General features: G+C 39.8%; 1 protein-coding gene across 1 annotated transcript in view; it reads left to right on the top strand.

The window, feature by feature from the left end:
• LOC115232072 (26S proteasome regulatory subunit 6A-B) overlaps nucleotides 1-3249 on the top strand; it is a 48875-nt gene extending 45626 nt beyond the window's left edge. Inside the window, exons 12-13 of the mRNA XM_029801946.2 lie at nucleotides 1154-1232; nucleotides 2979-3249. Coding sequence (XP_029657806.1) covers nucleotides 1154-1232; nucleotides 2979-3089 — 190 coding nt within the window. The 3' untranslated portion in view covers nucleotides 3090-3249. The remainder of the gene's footprint in view (nucleotides 1-1153; nucleotides 1233-2978) is intronic.
• Nucleotides 3250-17287: the final 14038 nt, after the last annotated feature.

The raw sequence follows: 17287 nt of genomic DNA, 5'->3' as shown, positions 1-17287 counted from the left end.
GGTGCTTTTTATGTGCCACCGGCACAGAAGCCAGTCTAGGCGGCGCTGGCAACGGCCACGTTCGGATGGTGCTTTTTATGTACCACCGGCACAGAAGCCAGTCGAGGCGGCGCTGGCAACGGCCACGTTCGGATGGTGCTTTTTATGTGCCACCGGCACAGGTATCACAGCTACTATTTCCATTGATATTTGTTTCAATGTTCATGTACATGCACTTGACTCAACAGGTCTCCTCAAGCACAGCGAGATGTTCTGGGACCCTCATATTATTTTGAATTACTCATGCATTATCTTGTAGCTTTCTGATTTCAATGATGTGATTGTTTAGGTTTAGAATGACAATGCTGGATAGGTGTGAGGGTTTAGATCTGGCCAATTTGAATATAAAACAGGAAGAATATTTGGGCTGGATATAGCCAGTTTAAATGCTAAAGGGTTAAGATGGCAAGGCTGTGGTTTCAGGGAGATTTGGCTGCTATTTCTAGTTGTTCAGTTGACTATAAAAACCGTCATTGGTTCCAATGCCATAACTGTTCAAAGCTGGTTGTCGTAGGAAAGTTCAACATGCTAATGACTTGCTTTTCAACTGCACCATTTTCCCTTGTTACAGAAAGATGTTGTATAAATGGAGCGAAAAGGCCTCAAGGTGAACCTGGTAGTAGAGACCACCCTCTGAGGAGATGAATTTCTTTGATTTAGAAGGATAGAGTACATAAGAAGTTAAAATCTGCTGAAATCAAAGCTGAGCAGATTTAGAATCAAAAGCATTTTTGTTGTGACTATCTCATCTTCATCTTTTTGTTAATATATATCTACATATATCTCGGACTACATTTTCTAATGTGTCCTTCCTATTTGAAGGTGGTAGGTTGTGGTTTGAGAAAAAATTAGTTATTTCTAACAGATCATATGTGCTCAGTTTAAGTAATGGTTATAGAAATGATTAAATTGACAAGAAGTTATCAATCAGAGATCGGATTAGGTTTCATGAAAATGAAATATTAAATTATATCATTTGATGTAATTATTCTTGTGTAAATGATATCTCTTCATTTGTCTAAGCTGCTGTTAATTGAGGTGAGCTATTCTTAGAATAGCTGATGATATTTGAAACCTTCAGCTTGGGTAAAATATATTCAAATTGGTTTTATAGTGATGTAAATTATGAAGAACTGGCTCGTTGCACTGATGACTTCAATGGAGCACAACTGAAAGCTGTTTGTGTGGAAGCTGTAAGTACTACCCTTACTTATCTCAACTGACCTACTTCTATTAATTGGGTTGCATTTCTTTGCTTGAGTTTAACACATTCCTACAATGTTTTGTTTGCACCATTTTTTTTCACTCTTTCAAAGAGAATCTCTGTCACTAGTTGATCTATTTTTATAAAATTTATTCAAGATTCAGTACTTACCCACTGGAAAGTATCAGGCCTTATTGATTATTGGTTTTACATAGGCACAAGCCCATGGGATTGTGTAAAAGATATGCTTTCTCAAGAGCATAAATATTACATTATGGTGGGGTTTGTCAAATTAAGTGATGTCTTCCAGGAATCAAGCTAACCCTTTCTTTCTAGCTTCTTCTCTTTTATCTTTTAGTTGTTTCATTCATTAGACTGTGGCCATGCTGGGGCATCACCTTGAAGAATTTTTAGTTGAATCAACTCCAGTACTTGTTTTTTTTTTTAAACCTACTACTTTTTCTATCAGTCTCTTTTGACAAACTTCTAAGTTACAGGAACATAAACACACCAACATCAGTTGTCAAGTGGTGGTGGGGGACAAACATACACACATGACAGGCTTCTTTCAGTTTCCATTTACTAAATCCATTCACAAGGATTTAGGCAGACCAGTGTTGTAGTAGAGACGACACTCGCCACACAGTGGGACTGAAACTGGAACCATGTGGTTGGGAAGCAAGCTCTTACCACACAGCCATGCCTTGTTTAATGTGTGTGTCTGTGTACACACATCATCATCGTTTAACGTCTGTTTTCCATGCTAGCATGGGTTGGACAGTTCGACCAGGGTCTGGGAAGCCAGGAGGCTGCACCAGACTCCAGTCTGATCTGGCAGTGTTTCTGCAGCTGGATGCCCTTCCTAACACCAACCACTTTGTGAGTGTAGTGGGTGCTTTTACATGCCACCAGCACAGGTGCCAGGGGAGGCTGGCCACGGCCACGATCGGTTGGTGCTTTTTACGTGCCACTGGCACAGAAGCCAGTCGAGGTGGCGCTGGCATCGGCCACATTCAAATGGTGCTCTTTATGTGCCACCAGCACAGGTGTCACAATGTTTCAAATTATTAACAACATAAATTTTTTTTTTTATTTTATTTAAAAACTTCTCTTTGGAATTCAATGTCGCTGGTTTACCAAATTTTTGCAGAAGACAACATTGGGTGGTTCTGGACAGTTGTTTCGCCAATGCACTTGAAAAGTTCTCCACCTGTAAGACCTGGGTTCTTAAAGCTTCATACTTAATTCGTGACGGGGAACGTTGAGAGACAGCCCTTGGCTGGCCTTTGTCAGCTCTCTTACATATCTTCATAGGAGCTGTAACAATTTTTTTCAGTTTGGTGATATCTTCCATTTATTTTAGATATTTCTAATGTTGATTTACCTGTTGCAAGTTTAGAAGTAATACAAGATTTCTCTGAAGCAGTTAAGTCACATTTACGACCCATAATTACACAATTATCAGACCAATCGTTAACAATTTGAAACATTGAAAGTTTGTAGAAATCATACAAATGGTCGCCGTTTGTTTACACTTGCACAAAACATCCCATTTTTTTACACACTACATACATATAGCTGTTGCCCTCATTCTAAGAAAATTTGGACAAGTTCCAAGTAGTTTTTAAATAAAATTTCAAAACGTTACATTGTTAATAATTTGAAACACTGTGTGTGTATGTATATATATACACACATTAATACACAGAAAGTATATTACTTTTTTTCTTTGTAGGGTATGATTGCTTTAAGAAGAGAAGCAAAAGAATTGATCCATGAAGATTACATGGATGCAATAATTGAAGTGCAAGCCAAGAAGAAAACCAACTTACAATACTATGCATAAACAGAAACGAGTAATGCTTGACTTGGACTAACCAGAGAGTCTGATGCTTTTATCTCCAGATTTGTATCTTTGTTAGAATTCTTTTCCATCTCATTAAATATAATGCACTTTTTTTTTTTTTTTGGGCCAATAAAATTGTGCAATCATTGTTTTCTGTGGATGTGTGAGTTATATTTGTTTATTCCTAACATCTTATTTAAACACTTTATTGGTTACACTTTACTATAACTTTGATAACCATGACAGTTTTCAGTCAGTATAGACCCAGGCCATGTCTAACTTATTAGCACCACCTGGTGAAGTCTTTGAGTCATATATGGAGCACCGTGGCTCACTCTAGCAAAAGAGTTATTATTGTTGGAAAGATATCTGGGTGTAGGAGGTTGGTCTGGGATTTTTTGAAGAAATTTGTCCAGAAAACATTTGAATTTTATGGGATCCGTTTCCATTTTGACGTATTTTAGTATGGTATTAAAATGGAGCTAGACTGGTTGAGGTACAGTAATTGTGATGTAATGTTGCTATGTATATATATATGTGTGTGTATATATATATATATGTATGTATATATATATATGTGTCTATATATATACGTGTCTGTATATATGTGTGTATATGTATGTATATATATAATATATGCATATAATATATATGCATATGTATATAAATATATATATATATGTATGTATGTATATATATATATATATATGTGTGTGTATATATATATATATGTGTGTGTATTTATGTATATATATATGTATATAATTATTATATATGTATGTGTCTATATGTGTATGTATATATTATATGTTATATATATAATATGCATATTATATATAATATAATATATGTATATCTATATATATATATAATCATCATCATCATCATCATTTAGCGTCCGTTTTCCATGCTAGCATGGGTTGGACGGTTCTACTGGGGTCTGTGAAGCCAGAAGGCTTCATCAGGCCCAGTCAAATCTGGCAGTGTTTCTACGGCTGGATGCCCTTCCTAACGCCAACCACTCCGTGAGTGTAGTGGGTGCTTTTTACGTGCCACCCGCACTGGTGCCAGACAGAGCTGGCAAACGGCCACGAACGGATGGTGCTTTTTATGTGCCACCGGCACGAGGGCCAGGCGAGGCTGGCAACGGACACGAAACGGGGCGGTGCTGGCAACGGTCGCAAAACGGAAAGTTCTCTTACATGCCACCGGCACTGGTAACACATCTGCAATTTCCATTGATCGATTTCCATTGATCGATTTCGATTCTGATCCTCACTTGCCTCAATGGGTCTTCACAAGCAGAGTTTCGACATGCCACCGGCACTGGTAGCACATCCGATTTCCATTGATCGATTTCGATTCTGATCCTCACTTGCCTCAACACGTCTTCACAAGTAGAGTTTTGTGTCCCAAGAAGGGAAGGTATGCATACGTAGGCTGGCTCCATCCCATGTAGAAGGCCACGGGTTGTGGACTCACTTGTCCTGCCGGGTCTTCTCGCGCACAGCACACTTCCAGAGGTCTCGGTCTCTAGTCATTTCCTCAGTGAGACCTAAAGTTCGAAGGTCGTGCTTCACCACCTCGTCCCAGGTTTTCCTGGGTCTGCCTCTTCCACAGGTTCCCTCAACCGCTAGGGTGTGGCACTTTTTCACACAACTATCTTCATCCATTCTCGCCACATGACCATACCAGCGCAAACGTCTCTCTTGCACACCACAACTGATGCTTCTTAGGTCCAGCTTTTCTCTCAAGGTACTTACACTCTGCGAGTGTGGAGTACCGGCATTACACATCCATCGGAGCATACTGGCTTCATTTCTAGCGAGCTTACGCATATCCTCAGCAGTCACGGCCCATGTTTCACTGCCATGTAGCATGGCTGTTCGTACACACGCATCATACAGTCTGCCTTTCACTCTGTGCGAGAGGCCTTTTGTCACCAGCAGAGGTAAGAGCTCTCTGAACTTTGCCCAAGCTATTCTTACTCTAGCAGTTACACTTTCAGCACACCCGCCCCCGCTGCTGACTTGGTCACCTAGGTAACGGAAACTATCAACTATTTCTAGTTTTTCTCCCTGGAAAGTGACGGAAGTTGGTCTCAGAGCATTTTCAGTGTTTATTGTTCCTGAGCATCTGCCACATACAAAAACCATCTTCCTAGTTAGCCTTCCTTTGACATTGCTGCATCTCTTATGTGTCCATAGCTTACACTTGGTGCATCTTATAGAGTTTCTACCTACACCTTTTCTACAGATCGAGCAGGGCCATCTACCTGAAGGTGTTTTGATTTGTCTACCTTCCTACTGATTACGACTTTGGTTTTAGCTAGATTGACTCTGAGGCCCTTCGATTCTAATCCTTGTTTCCACACCTGAAACTTCTCCTCCAGTTCTGATAGCGACTCAGCAATTAGAGCAAGGTCATCAGCATAGAGGAGCTCCCAAGGGCATCCTGTCTTGAATTCCTCCGTTATTGCCTGGAGGACTATGATAAATAGGAGGGGGCTGAGTACTGAGCCTTGGTGGACCCCTACCTCTACCCGGAATTCTTCACTGTACTCATTTCCAACCCTCACCCTACTAGCAGCGTCCCTATACATGGCCCGCACAGCTCTCACTAACCATTCATCTATCCCTAGTTTTCTCATTGCCCACCAGATAAGGGATCGGGGGACCCTGTCGAAGGCTTTCTCCATGTCAACAAAAGCCAGGTACAGGGGCTTATCTTTGGCTAGGTATTTCTCCTGCAGCTGCCTTACCAGGAATATAGCATCAGTAGTACTTTTCCCTGGCACAAACCCAAACTGCATCTCATCTAAACTAACTCTCTCTCTAATTAGTTGGGCTATGACCCTCTCCGTAACCTTCATCACCTGGTCCAACAGCTTGATACCTCTGTAGTTATTTGTATCTAGGGCATCACCTTTACCTTTGTAGCAGTTGACTATTATACTGCTACACCAGTCATTGGGTATGACCCCTTTGTGTATCACCTGATTAACTATATGGGTGACTAGGCTATAGCCGACACTACCAGACATTTTGAGCATCTCTGCAGTGATTCCTGATGGGCCTGGGGCTTTCCCTGTTTTTGCTTCTAATTGCCTTAGCTACCACAGAACTATCAACTCGGATAGCTGGTCCCTCTGTTGGGTCAACATTCGGCAGACTCTCTTTATCCCATTCATTTTCTTCATTCAGCAACCTTTCATAGTGGCATCTCCAAACCTCTCTCTTCGCATCCTCATTTAGCGCAAGTGAACCATCTTCCATGCGAACACACTTCTCTCCTACCACATCACGATTCTCTCTCACACACTGTCTTGCAACACAAACACCTCCAGTCTTTGGTCCTCACGGCGCAGAACATTGGCAAATTTTTTCTTATCTGCTTCCCCTCTGGCTAAATAAACCTGTCTCCTAGCTTCTCTTTTGGCAGTCTGATACAATTCCCTGCTACCCCCATTTTTCCAGACCTTCCAAGCCTGTCTCTTTTCTCTAATAGCCCTGTCTACAATATTGTTCCACCACCACGTTATTCTAGGTCGAGAGGGGACTTTGCACCAGCCACAGATCTGGTCAGTGGCTCTCAGCAGGTTGTCCCTTAGAAACGTCCAGCTGTCTTCTACCCCTGTGATGCTCTATCCCCTTCTACTTCGTCAGAGGCTTCAAGTAATATGTCCCTAAATCTCTGTCCATTTGCAGGATCTTTAAGCTTCCAGATCCTTCTTCTCCATATTTGTCGTCTTCTGGTTGTCCTCCTAGTCCTGATCCTAAAGTCACTAACTACCAGTCTATGTTGTGGGTACATTCTTCACCTGGGAAGGTTTTGGCATTTATAAGCAGCCATCTCTCCCTTTGCCTTGTAAGGATGTAGTCAATTTGGCTGGTATGTTGGCCCGATTGGTAAGTGACTAGGTGGCTGGTAAGTTTCCTGAAGTTAGTGTTGCAAATCATAAGATTATTTGCATCGCAGAACTCCAGCAGCCTGGTTCCCTCCTCGTTGCGGGAGCCATAGCCATAGCCTCCATGTACGCCATGGAAGCCCCCAGCATGTCGTCCAACGTGACCATTGAAAAGGTCTCTGTCGTTCGTCAATGAGGTAGTCTGCAGTAGAGTGTCATAGAATCGGTCTTTCTGTCCATCGGGTAGCCCCGACTGAGGAGCATAGGCTGATATAATGGTTGCTAAACTATGATGAAGCACTAATCTAATCTTAAGTATTCTGTCACTTACTCTGATTACCTCAATTACTTTATCTACCCATTTCTCAGCGATAAGTATACCCACGCCACCACCCCGTCAGTGTTCCCTGCCCAGAAAATCTTGTACCTGCGTTCCTTGCCTGTGAGGAACCTAGCTGATCCTCCTCTCCACCTTATTTCTTGCATGCAACATATATCCACACATCTCCGTTCAAGCATCTCGACTATCTCACCAGACCTACCTTTCAGAGTGCCAACACTGAGGGTGCCAACCCTGAGGGTGTGGAAGGCATGGGCTCTAGAGACCCTGGGACGGTGGACAGTAGCTTCGTGTACCTGAAAAGAAAGCTCGCATTTGGCAGAATTCATGTGCAAGAAATGAAGTAGTAAAGTAGCCTTCAGTACAACCTGCATAACGCTAGCCTTTCATATTTTGCACTGTATGAACATTACCTTACATAGGTCGAGACTAGGGGTAGGGAGGGGTATGGATGGTGAAAGCATTTGCAGTCTTCATGGGAAGCAACCCCGGAATGGAAGAGAATAGGAACTTCCGGCATGCGTGGTGGGGGTGGAGGGCGGGTGCACCGTAGCTGAGTAAAGAGGTTCTGTTAATCGTGAGCTAGCAAATGGGTTTGTATGAATCGGGAGACAATACTAAAAAAAATGTTAGAGAGTTAGAGAGAGAGGTCAAGGGACATGTGACAATAAGCGGTGTGAGGGAATTTGACTGGGGACGACATTGTCGATAAATAAACATTAGATAAATAGGTTTCAAAATCAGAAAAATCAGAGGAAATATCATTATTGATAGCTAATATAACACCGTAGCTGAGTAAAGAGGTTCTGTTGATCGTGAGCTAGCAAATGGGTTTGTATGAATCGGGAGACAATACTAAACGAAAAATTGAAAAATTGAAAAATCAGAGTGGCTATGAACCTGGAGACAAGTCTAAACGAAAAAAAAAAAAAAATGTTTGAGCTAGACAGGGTAATGAGGGAATACTGAAAGAATGAGGGACAATACAATGAGATGGAAATTGAAGAATAGAGAAAGAATAAGGATAAGTGCAAGAAAGAAGGTAGTCGTAGCGAGGTTGGACGATTCACTTAACTTTTAGCCATTCATGATCTGTGCGTATTCTTTAGATATTTTGAAGCGAGTGGGGTTAACGATAAATGCGATCGCTCTTTTATGTATGGCGATGATGGTTTTGGGGAGGGGGGGCATAGCGAGAGAGAGATAGGGTTAGTTAGAGAGAGAGGTCAAGGGACACGTGACAATAAGCGGTGTGAGGGAATTTGACTGGGGACGACATTGTCGATAAATAAACATTAGATAAATAGGTTTGAAAATCAGAAAAATCAGAGGGAATATCATTATTGATAGCTAATATAACACCGTAGCTGAGTAAAGAGGTTCTGTTAATCGTGAGCTAGCAAATAGGTTTGTATGAATCGGGAGACAATACTAAACGAAAAATTGAAAAATCAGAGTGGCTATGAACCTGGAGACAAGTCTAAACGAAAAAAAATGTTTGAGCTAGACAGGGTAATGAGGGAATACTGAAAGAATGAGTGACAATACAATGAGATGGAAATTGAAGAATAGAGAAAGAATAAGGATAAGTGCAAGAAAGAAGGTAGTCGTAGCGAGGTTGGACGATTCACTTAACTTTTAGCCATTCATGATCTGTGCGTATTCTTTAGATATTTTGAAGCGAGTGGGGTTACGATAATGCGAGGGTTAGTTAGAGAGAGAGGTCAAGGGACAGTGACAATAAGGGTGTGAGGGAATTTGACTGGGGACGACATTGTCGATAAATAAACATTAGATAAATAGGTTTCAAAATCAGAAAAATCAGAGGGAATATCATTATTGATAGCTAATATAACACCGTAGCTGAGTAAAGAGGTTCTGTTGATCGTGAGCTAGCAAATGGGTTTGTATGAATCGGGAGACAATACTAAACGAAAAATTGAAAAATTGAAAAATCAGAGTGGCTATGAACCTGGAGACGAGTCTAAACGAAAAAAAAAAAAAAATGTTTCAGCTAGACAGGGTAATGAGGGAATACTGAAAGAATGAGGGACAATACAATGAGATGGAAATTGAAGAATAGAAAAGAATAAGGATAAGTGCAAGAAAGAAGGTAGTCGTAGCGAGGTTGGACGATTCACTTAACTTTTAGCCATTCATGATCTGTGCGTATTCTTTAGATATTTTGAAGCGAGTGGGGTTAACGATAAATGCGAGGGTTAGTTAGAGAGAGAGGTCAAGGGACATGTGACAATAAGCTGTGTGAGGGAATTTGACTGGGGACGACATTGTCGATAAATAAACATTAGATAAATAGGTTTGAAAATCAGAAAAATCAGAGGGAATATCATTATTGATAGCTAATATAACACCGTAGCTGAGTAAAGAGGTTCTGTTGATCGTGAGCTAGCAAATGGGTTTGTATGAATCGGGAGACAATACTAAACGAAAAATTGAAAAATCAGAGTGGCTATGAACCTGGAGACAAGTCTAAACGAAAAAAAAATATTTGAGCTAGACAGGGTAATGAGGGAATACTGAAAGAATGAGGGACAATACAATGAGATGGAAATTGAAGAATAGAGAAAGAATAAGGATAAGTGCAAGAAAGAAGGTAGTCGTAGCGAGGTTGGATGATTCACTTAACTTTTAGGCATTCATGATCTGTGCGTATTCTTTAGATATTTTGAAGCGAGTGGGTTACGATAAATGCGATCGCTCTTTTATGTATGGCGATGATGGTTTTGGGGAGGGGGGGGCATAGAGGACCATGCGATGATGGTTGGGAAGGGGGGACATAGCTAGAGAGAGATAGGTTAGTTAGAGAGAGGTCAAGGGACACGTGACAATAAGCGGTGTGAGGAATTTGACTGGGGACGACATTGTCGATAAATAAACATTAGATAAATAGGTTTGAAAATCAGAAAAATCAGAGGGAATATCATTATTGATAGCTAATATAACACCGTAGCTGAGTAAAGAGGTTCTGTTAATCGTGAGCTAGCAAATGGGTTGTATGAATCGGGAGACAATACTAAACGAAAAATTGAAAAATCAGAGTGGCTATGAACCTGGAGACAAGTCTAAACGAAAAAAAAAAAAAATGTTTGAGCTAGACAGGGTAATGAGGGAATACTGAAGAATGAGTGACAATACAATGAGATGGAAATTGAAGAATATAGAGAAAGAATAAGGATAAGTGCAAGAAAGAAGGTAGTCGTAGCGAGGTTGGACGATTCACTTAACTTTTAGCCATTCATGATCTGTGCGTATTCTTTAGATATTTTGAAGCGAGTGGGGTTAACGATAAATGCGAGGGTTAGTTAGAGAGAGAGGTCAAGGGACATGTGACAATAAGCGGTGTGAGGGAATTTGACTGGGGACGACATTGTCGATAAATAAACATTAGATAAATAGGTTTCAAAATCAGAAAAATCAGAGGGAATATCATTATTGATAGCTAATATAACAGTAGCTGAGTAAAGAGGTTCTGTGATCGTGAGCTAGCAAATGGGTTTGTATGAATCGGGAGACAATACTAAACGAAAAATTGAAAAATTGAAAAATCAGAGTGGCTATGAATCTGGAGACAAGTCTAAACGAAAAAAAAAAAAAAAAAAAAAATGTTTGAGTAGAGGGTAATGAGGGAATACTGAAAGAATGAGGGACAATACAATGAGATGGAAATTGAAGAAGATAGAGAAAGAATAAGGATAAGTGCAAGAAAGAAGGTAGTAGTCGTAGCGAGGTTGGACGATTCACTTAACTTTTAGCCATTCATGATCTGTGCATATTCTTTAGATATTTTGAAGCGAGTGGGGTTAACGATAAATGCGATTGTAGGGTTGGTAGTTAGAGAGAGAGAGAGGTCAAGGGACATGTGACAATAAGCGGTGTGAGGGAGGGAGGGATTTGACTGGGGACGACATTGTCGATAAATAAACATTAGATAAATAGGTTTGAAAATCAGAAAAATCAGAGGGAATATCATTATTGATAGCTAATATAACACCGTAGCTGAGTAAAGAGGTTCTGTTGATCGTGAGCTAGCAAATGGGTTTGTATGAATCGGGAGACAATACTAAAAAAAAAATTGAAAAATCAGAGTGGCTATGAACCTGGAGACAAGTCTAAACGAAAAAAAAAAAAAAAAAAAAAAAAATGTTGAGCTAGACAGGGTAATGAGGGAATACTGAAAGAATGAGGGACAATACAATGAGATGGAAATTGAAGAATAGAGAAAGAATAAGGATAAGTGCAAGAAAGAAGGTAGTCGTAGCGAGGTTGGACGATTCACTTAACTTTTAGCCATTCATGATCTGTGCGTATTCTTAGATATTTTGAAGCGAGTGGGTAACATAATGCGATCGCTCTTTTATGTATGGCGATGATGGTTTTGGGGAGGGGGGGGCATAGAGGACTGGCGATGATGGTTATGGGAAGGGGGGACATAGCGAGAGAGAGATTTAGTTAGAGAGAGAGTCAAGGGACACGTGACAATAAGCGGTGTGAGGGAATTTGACTGGGGACGACATTGTCGATAAATAAACATTAGATAAATAGGTTGAAAATCAGAAAAATCAGAGGGAATATCATTATTGATAGCTAATATAACACTGTAGCTGAGTAAAGAGGTTCTGTTGATCGTGAGCTAGCAAATGGGTTGTATGAATCGGGAGACAATACTAAACGAAAAATTGAAAAATCAGAGTGGCTATGAACCTGGAGACAAGTCTAAACGAAAAAAAAAATGTTTGAGCTAGACAGGGTAATGAGGGAATACTGAAAGAATGAGTGACAATACAATGAGATGGAAATTGAAGAATAGAGAAAGAATAAGGATAAGTGCAAGAAAGAAGGTAGTCGTAGCGAGGTTGGACGATTCACTTAACTTTTAGCCATTCATGATCTGTGCGTATTCTTTAGATATTTTGAAGCGAGTGGGGTTAACGATAAATGCGAGGGTTAGTTAGAGAGAGAGGTCAAGGGACACGTGACAATAAGCGGTGTGAGGGAATTTGACTGGGGACGACATTGTCGATAAATAAACATTAGATAAGTAGGTTTGAAAATCAGAAAAATCAGAGGGAATATCATTATTGATAGCTAATATAACACCGTAGCTGAGTAAAGAGGTTCTGTTGATCGTGAGCTAGCAAATGGGTTTGTATGAATCGGGAGACAATACTAAACGAAAAATTGAAAAATTGAAAAATCAGAGTGGCTATGAACCTGGAGACAAGTCTAAACGAAAAAAAAAAAAAAAAAAAAAATGTTTGAGCTAGACAGGGTAATGAGGGAATACTGAAAGAATGAGGGACAATACAATGAGATGGAAATTGAAGAATAGAGAAAGAATAAGGATAAGTGCAAGAAAGAAGGTAGTCGTAGCGAGGTTGGACGATTCACTTAACTTTTAGCCATTCATGATCTGTGCGTATTCTTTAGATATTTTGAAGCGAGTGGGGTTAACGATAAATGCGATCGCTCTTTTATGTATGGCGATGATGGTTTTGGGGAGGGGTGGGCTTAGAGGACCATGGCGATGATGGTTATGGGAAGGGGGGACATAGCGAGAGAGAGATAGGGTTAGTTAGAGAGAGAGGTCAAGGGACACGTGACAATAAGCGGTGTGAGGGAATTTGACTGGGGACGACATTGTCGATAAATAAACATTAGATAAATAGGTTTCAAAATCAGAAAAATCAGAGGGAATATCATTATTGATAGCTAATATAACACCGTAGCTGAGTAAAGAGGTTCTGTTAATCGTGAGCTAGCAAATGGGTTGTATGAATCGGGAGACAATACTAAACGAAAAATTGAAAAATCAGAGTGGCTATGAACCTGGAGACAAGTCTAAACGAAAAAAAAAAAAAAAAATGTTTGAGCTAGACAGGGTAATGAGGGAATACTGAAAGAATGAGTGACAATACAATGAGATGGAAATTGAAGAATAGAGAAAGAATAAGGATAAGTGCAAGAAAGAAGGTAGTCGTAGCGAGGTTGGACGATTCACTTAACTTTTAGCCATTCATGATCTGTGCGTATTCTTTAGATATTTTGAAGCGAGTGGGGTTAACGATAAATGCGAGGGTTAGTTAGAGAGAGAGGTCAAGGGACATGTGACAATAAGCGGTGTGAGGGAATTTGACTGGGGACGACATTGTCGATAAATAAACATTAGATAAATAGGTTTCAAAATCAGAAAAATCAGAGGGAATATCATTATTGATAGCTAATATAACACCGTAGCTGAGTAAAGAGGTTCTGTTGATCGTGAGCTAGCAAATGGGTTTGTATGAATCGGGAGACAATACTAAACGAAAAATTGAAAAATTGAAAAATCAGAGTGGCTATGAACCTGGAGACAAGTCTAAACGAAAGAAAAAAAAAGGTTTGAGCTAGACAGGGTAATGAGGGAATACTGAAAGAATGAGGGACAATACAATGAGATGGAAATTGAAGAATAGAGAAAGAATAAGGATAAGTGCAAGAAAGAAGGTAGTCGTAGCGAGGTTGGACGATTCACTTAACTTTTAGCCATTCATGATCTGTGCGTATTCTTTAGATATTTTGAAGCGAGTGGGGTTAACGATAAATGCGAGTTTAGTTAGAGAGAGAGGTCAAGGGACTATGACAATAAGCGGTTGAGGGAATTTGACTGGGGACGACATTGTCCATAAATAAACATTAGATAAATAGGTTTGAACATCAGAAAAATCAGAGGGAATATCATTATTGATAGCTAATATAACACCGTAGCTGAGTAAAGAGGTTCTGTTGATCGTGAGCTAGCAAATGGGTTTGTATGAATCGGGAGACAATACTAAACGAAAAATTGAAAGATTGAAAAATCAGAGTGGCTATGAACCTGGAGACAAGTCTAAACGGAAAAAAAAAAAAAAAAAAAAAAAATGTTGGAGCTAGACAGGGTAATGAGGGAATACTGAAAGAATGAGGGACAATACAATGAGATGGAAATTGAAGAATAGAGAAAGAATAAGGATAAGTGCAAGAAAGAAGGTAGTCGTAGCGAGGTTGGACGATTCACTTAACTTTTAGCCATTCATGATCTGTGCGTATTCTTTAGATATTTTGAAGCGAGTGGGGTTAACGATAAATGCGATCGCTCTTTTATGTATGGCGATGATGGTTTTGGGGAGGGGGGGCATAGAGGACCATGGCGATGATGGTTATGGGAAGGGGGGACATAGCGAGAGAGAGATAGGGTTAGTTAGAGAGAGAGGTCAAGGTACATGTGACAATAAGCGGTGTGAGGGAATTTGACTGGGGACGACATTGTCGATAAATAAACATTAGATAACTAGGTTTGAAAATCAGAAAAATCAGAGGGAATATCATTATTGATAGCTAATATAACACCGTAGCTGAGTAAAGAGGTTCTGTTGATCGTGAGCTAGCAAATGGGTTGTATGAATCGGGAGACAATACTAAACGAAAAATTGAAAAATCAGAGTGGCTATGAACCTGGAGACAAGTCTAAACGAAAAAAAAATGTTTGAGCTAGACAGGGTAATGAGGGAATACTGAAAGAATGAGTGACAATACAATGAGATGGAAATTGAAGAATAGAGAAAGAATAAGGATAAGTGCAAGAAAGAAGGTAGTCGTAGCGAGGTTGGACGATTCACTTAACTTTTAGCCATTCATGATCTGTGCGTATTCTTTAGATATTTTGAAGCGATGCGGGGTTAACGATAAATGCGAGGGTTAGTTAGAGAGAGAGGTCAAGGGACATGTGACAATAAGCGGTGTGAGGGAATTTGACTGGGGACGACATTGTCGATAAATAAACATTAGATAAATAGGTTTGAAAATCAGAAAAATCAGAGGGAATCATTATTGATAGCTAATATAACACCGTAGCTGAGTAAAGAGGTTCTGTTGATCGTGAGCTAGCAAATGGGTTGTATGAATCGGGAGACAATACTAAACGAAAAATTGAAAAATTGAAAACTCAGAGTGGCTATGAACCTGGAGACAAGTCTAAACGAAAAAAAAAAAAAAAAAAAAAAAAAATGTTTGAGCTAGACAGGCTAATGAGGGAATACTGAAAGAATGAGGGACAATACAATGAGATGTAAATTGAAGAATAGAGAAAGAATAAGGATAAGTGCAAGAAAGAAGGTAGTCGTAGCGAGGTTGGACGATTCACTTAACTTTTAGCCATTCATGATCTGTGCGTATTCTTTAGATATTTTGAAGCGAGTGGGGTTAACGATAAATGCGATCGCTCTTTTATGTATGGCGACGATGGTTTTGGGGAGGGGGGAGCATAGAGGACCATGGCGATGATGGTTATGGGAAGGGGGGACATAGCGAGAGAGAGATAGGGTTAGTTAGAGAGAGAGGTCAAGGGACACGTGACAATAAGCGGTGTGAGGGAATTTGACTGAGGACGACATTGTCGATAAATAAACATTAGATAAATAGGTTTGAAAATCAGAAAAATCAGAGGGAATATCATTATTGATAGCTAATAAACACCGTAGCTGAGTAAAGAGGTTCTGTTGATCGTGAGCTAGCAAATGGTTTGTATGAATCGGGAGACAATACTAAACGAAAAATTGAAAAATTGAAAAATCAGAGTGGCTATGAACCTGGAGACAAGTCTAAACGAAAAAAAAAAAAAAAAAAAAAATGTTTTAGAGCTAGACAGGGGGTAATGAGGGAATACTGAAAGAATGAGGGACAATACAATGAGATGGAAATTGAAGAATGAGAAGAATAAGGATAAGTGCAAGAAAGAAGGTAGTCGTAGCGAGGTTGGACGATTCACTTAACTTTTAGCCATTCATGATCTGTGCGTATTCTTTAGATATTTTGAAGCGAGTGGGGTTAACGATAAATGCGATCGCTCTTTTATGTATGGCGATGATGGTTTTGGGGAGGGGGGGCATAGCGAGAGAGAGATAGGGTTAGTTAGAGAGAGAGGTCAAGGGACACGTGACAATAAGCGGTGTGAGGGAATTTGACTGGGGACGACATTGTCGATAAATAAACATTAGATAAATAGGTTTGAAAATCAGAAAAATCAGAGGGAATATCATTATTGATAGCTAATATAACACCGTAGCTGAGTAAAGAGGTTCTGTTGATCGTGAGCTAGCAAATGTTTGTATGAATGGGGAGACAATACTAAACGAAATTGAAAAATTGAAAAATCAGAGTGGCTATGAACCTGGAGACAATCTAAACGAAAAAAAAAAAAAAAAAAAAAAAATGTTTGAGCTAGACAGGGTAATAAGGGAATACTGAAAGAATGAGGGACAATACAATGAGATGGAAATTGAAGAATAGAGAAAGAATAAGGATAAGTGCAAGAAAGAAGGTAGTCGTAGCGAGGTTGGACGATTTCACTTACTTTAGCCATTCATGATCTGTGCGTATTCTTTAGATATTTTGAAGCGATTTGGGTTAACGATAAATGCGATCGCTCTTTTATGTATGGCGATGATGGTTTTGGGGAGGGGGGGGGGCATAGAGGACCATGGCGATGATGGTTATGGGAAGGGGGGACATAGCGAGAGAGAGATAGGTTAGTTAGAGAGAGAGGTCAAGGGACACGTGACAATAAGCGGTGGTGAGGGATTTGACTGGGGACGACATTTCGATAAATAAACATAGATTAAATAAATAGGTTTGAAAATCAGAAAAATCAGAGGGAATATCATTATTGATAGCTAATATAACACCGTAGCTGAGTAAAGAGGTTCTGTTGATCGTGAGCTAGCAAATGGTTGTATGAATCGGGAGACAATACTAAACGAAAAATTGAAAAATTGAAAAATCAGAGTGGCTATGAACCTGGAGACAAGTCTAAACGAAAAAAAATGTTTGAGGAGCAGACAGGGTAATGAGGGAATACTGAAAGAATGATGACAATACAATGAGATGGAAATTGAAGAATAGAGAAAGAATAAGGAT

This window comes from Octopus sinensis, linkage group LG2, assembly GCF_006345805.1.
Source record: "Octopus sinensis linkage group LG2, ASM634580v1, whole genome shotgun sequence".
NCBI lineage: Eukaryota > Metazoa > Mollusca > Cephalopoda > Octopoda > Octopodidae > Octopus > Octopus sinensis.
This window is presented reverse-complemented; position numbering and strand designations above follow the sequence as displayed.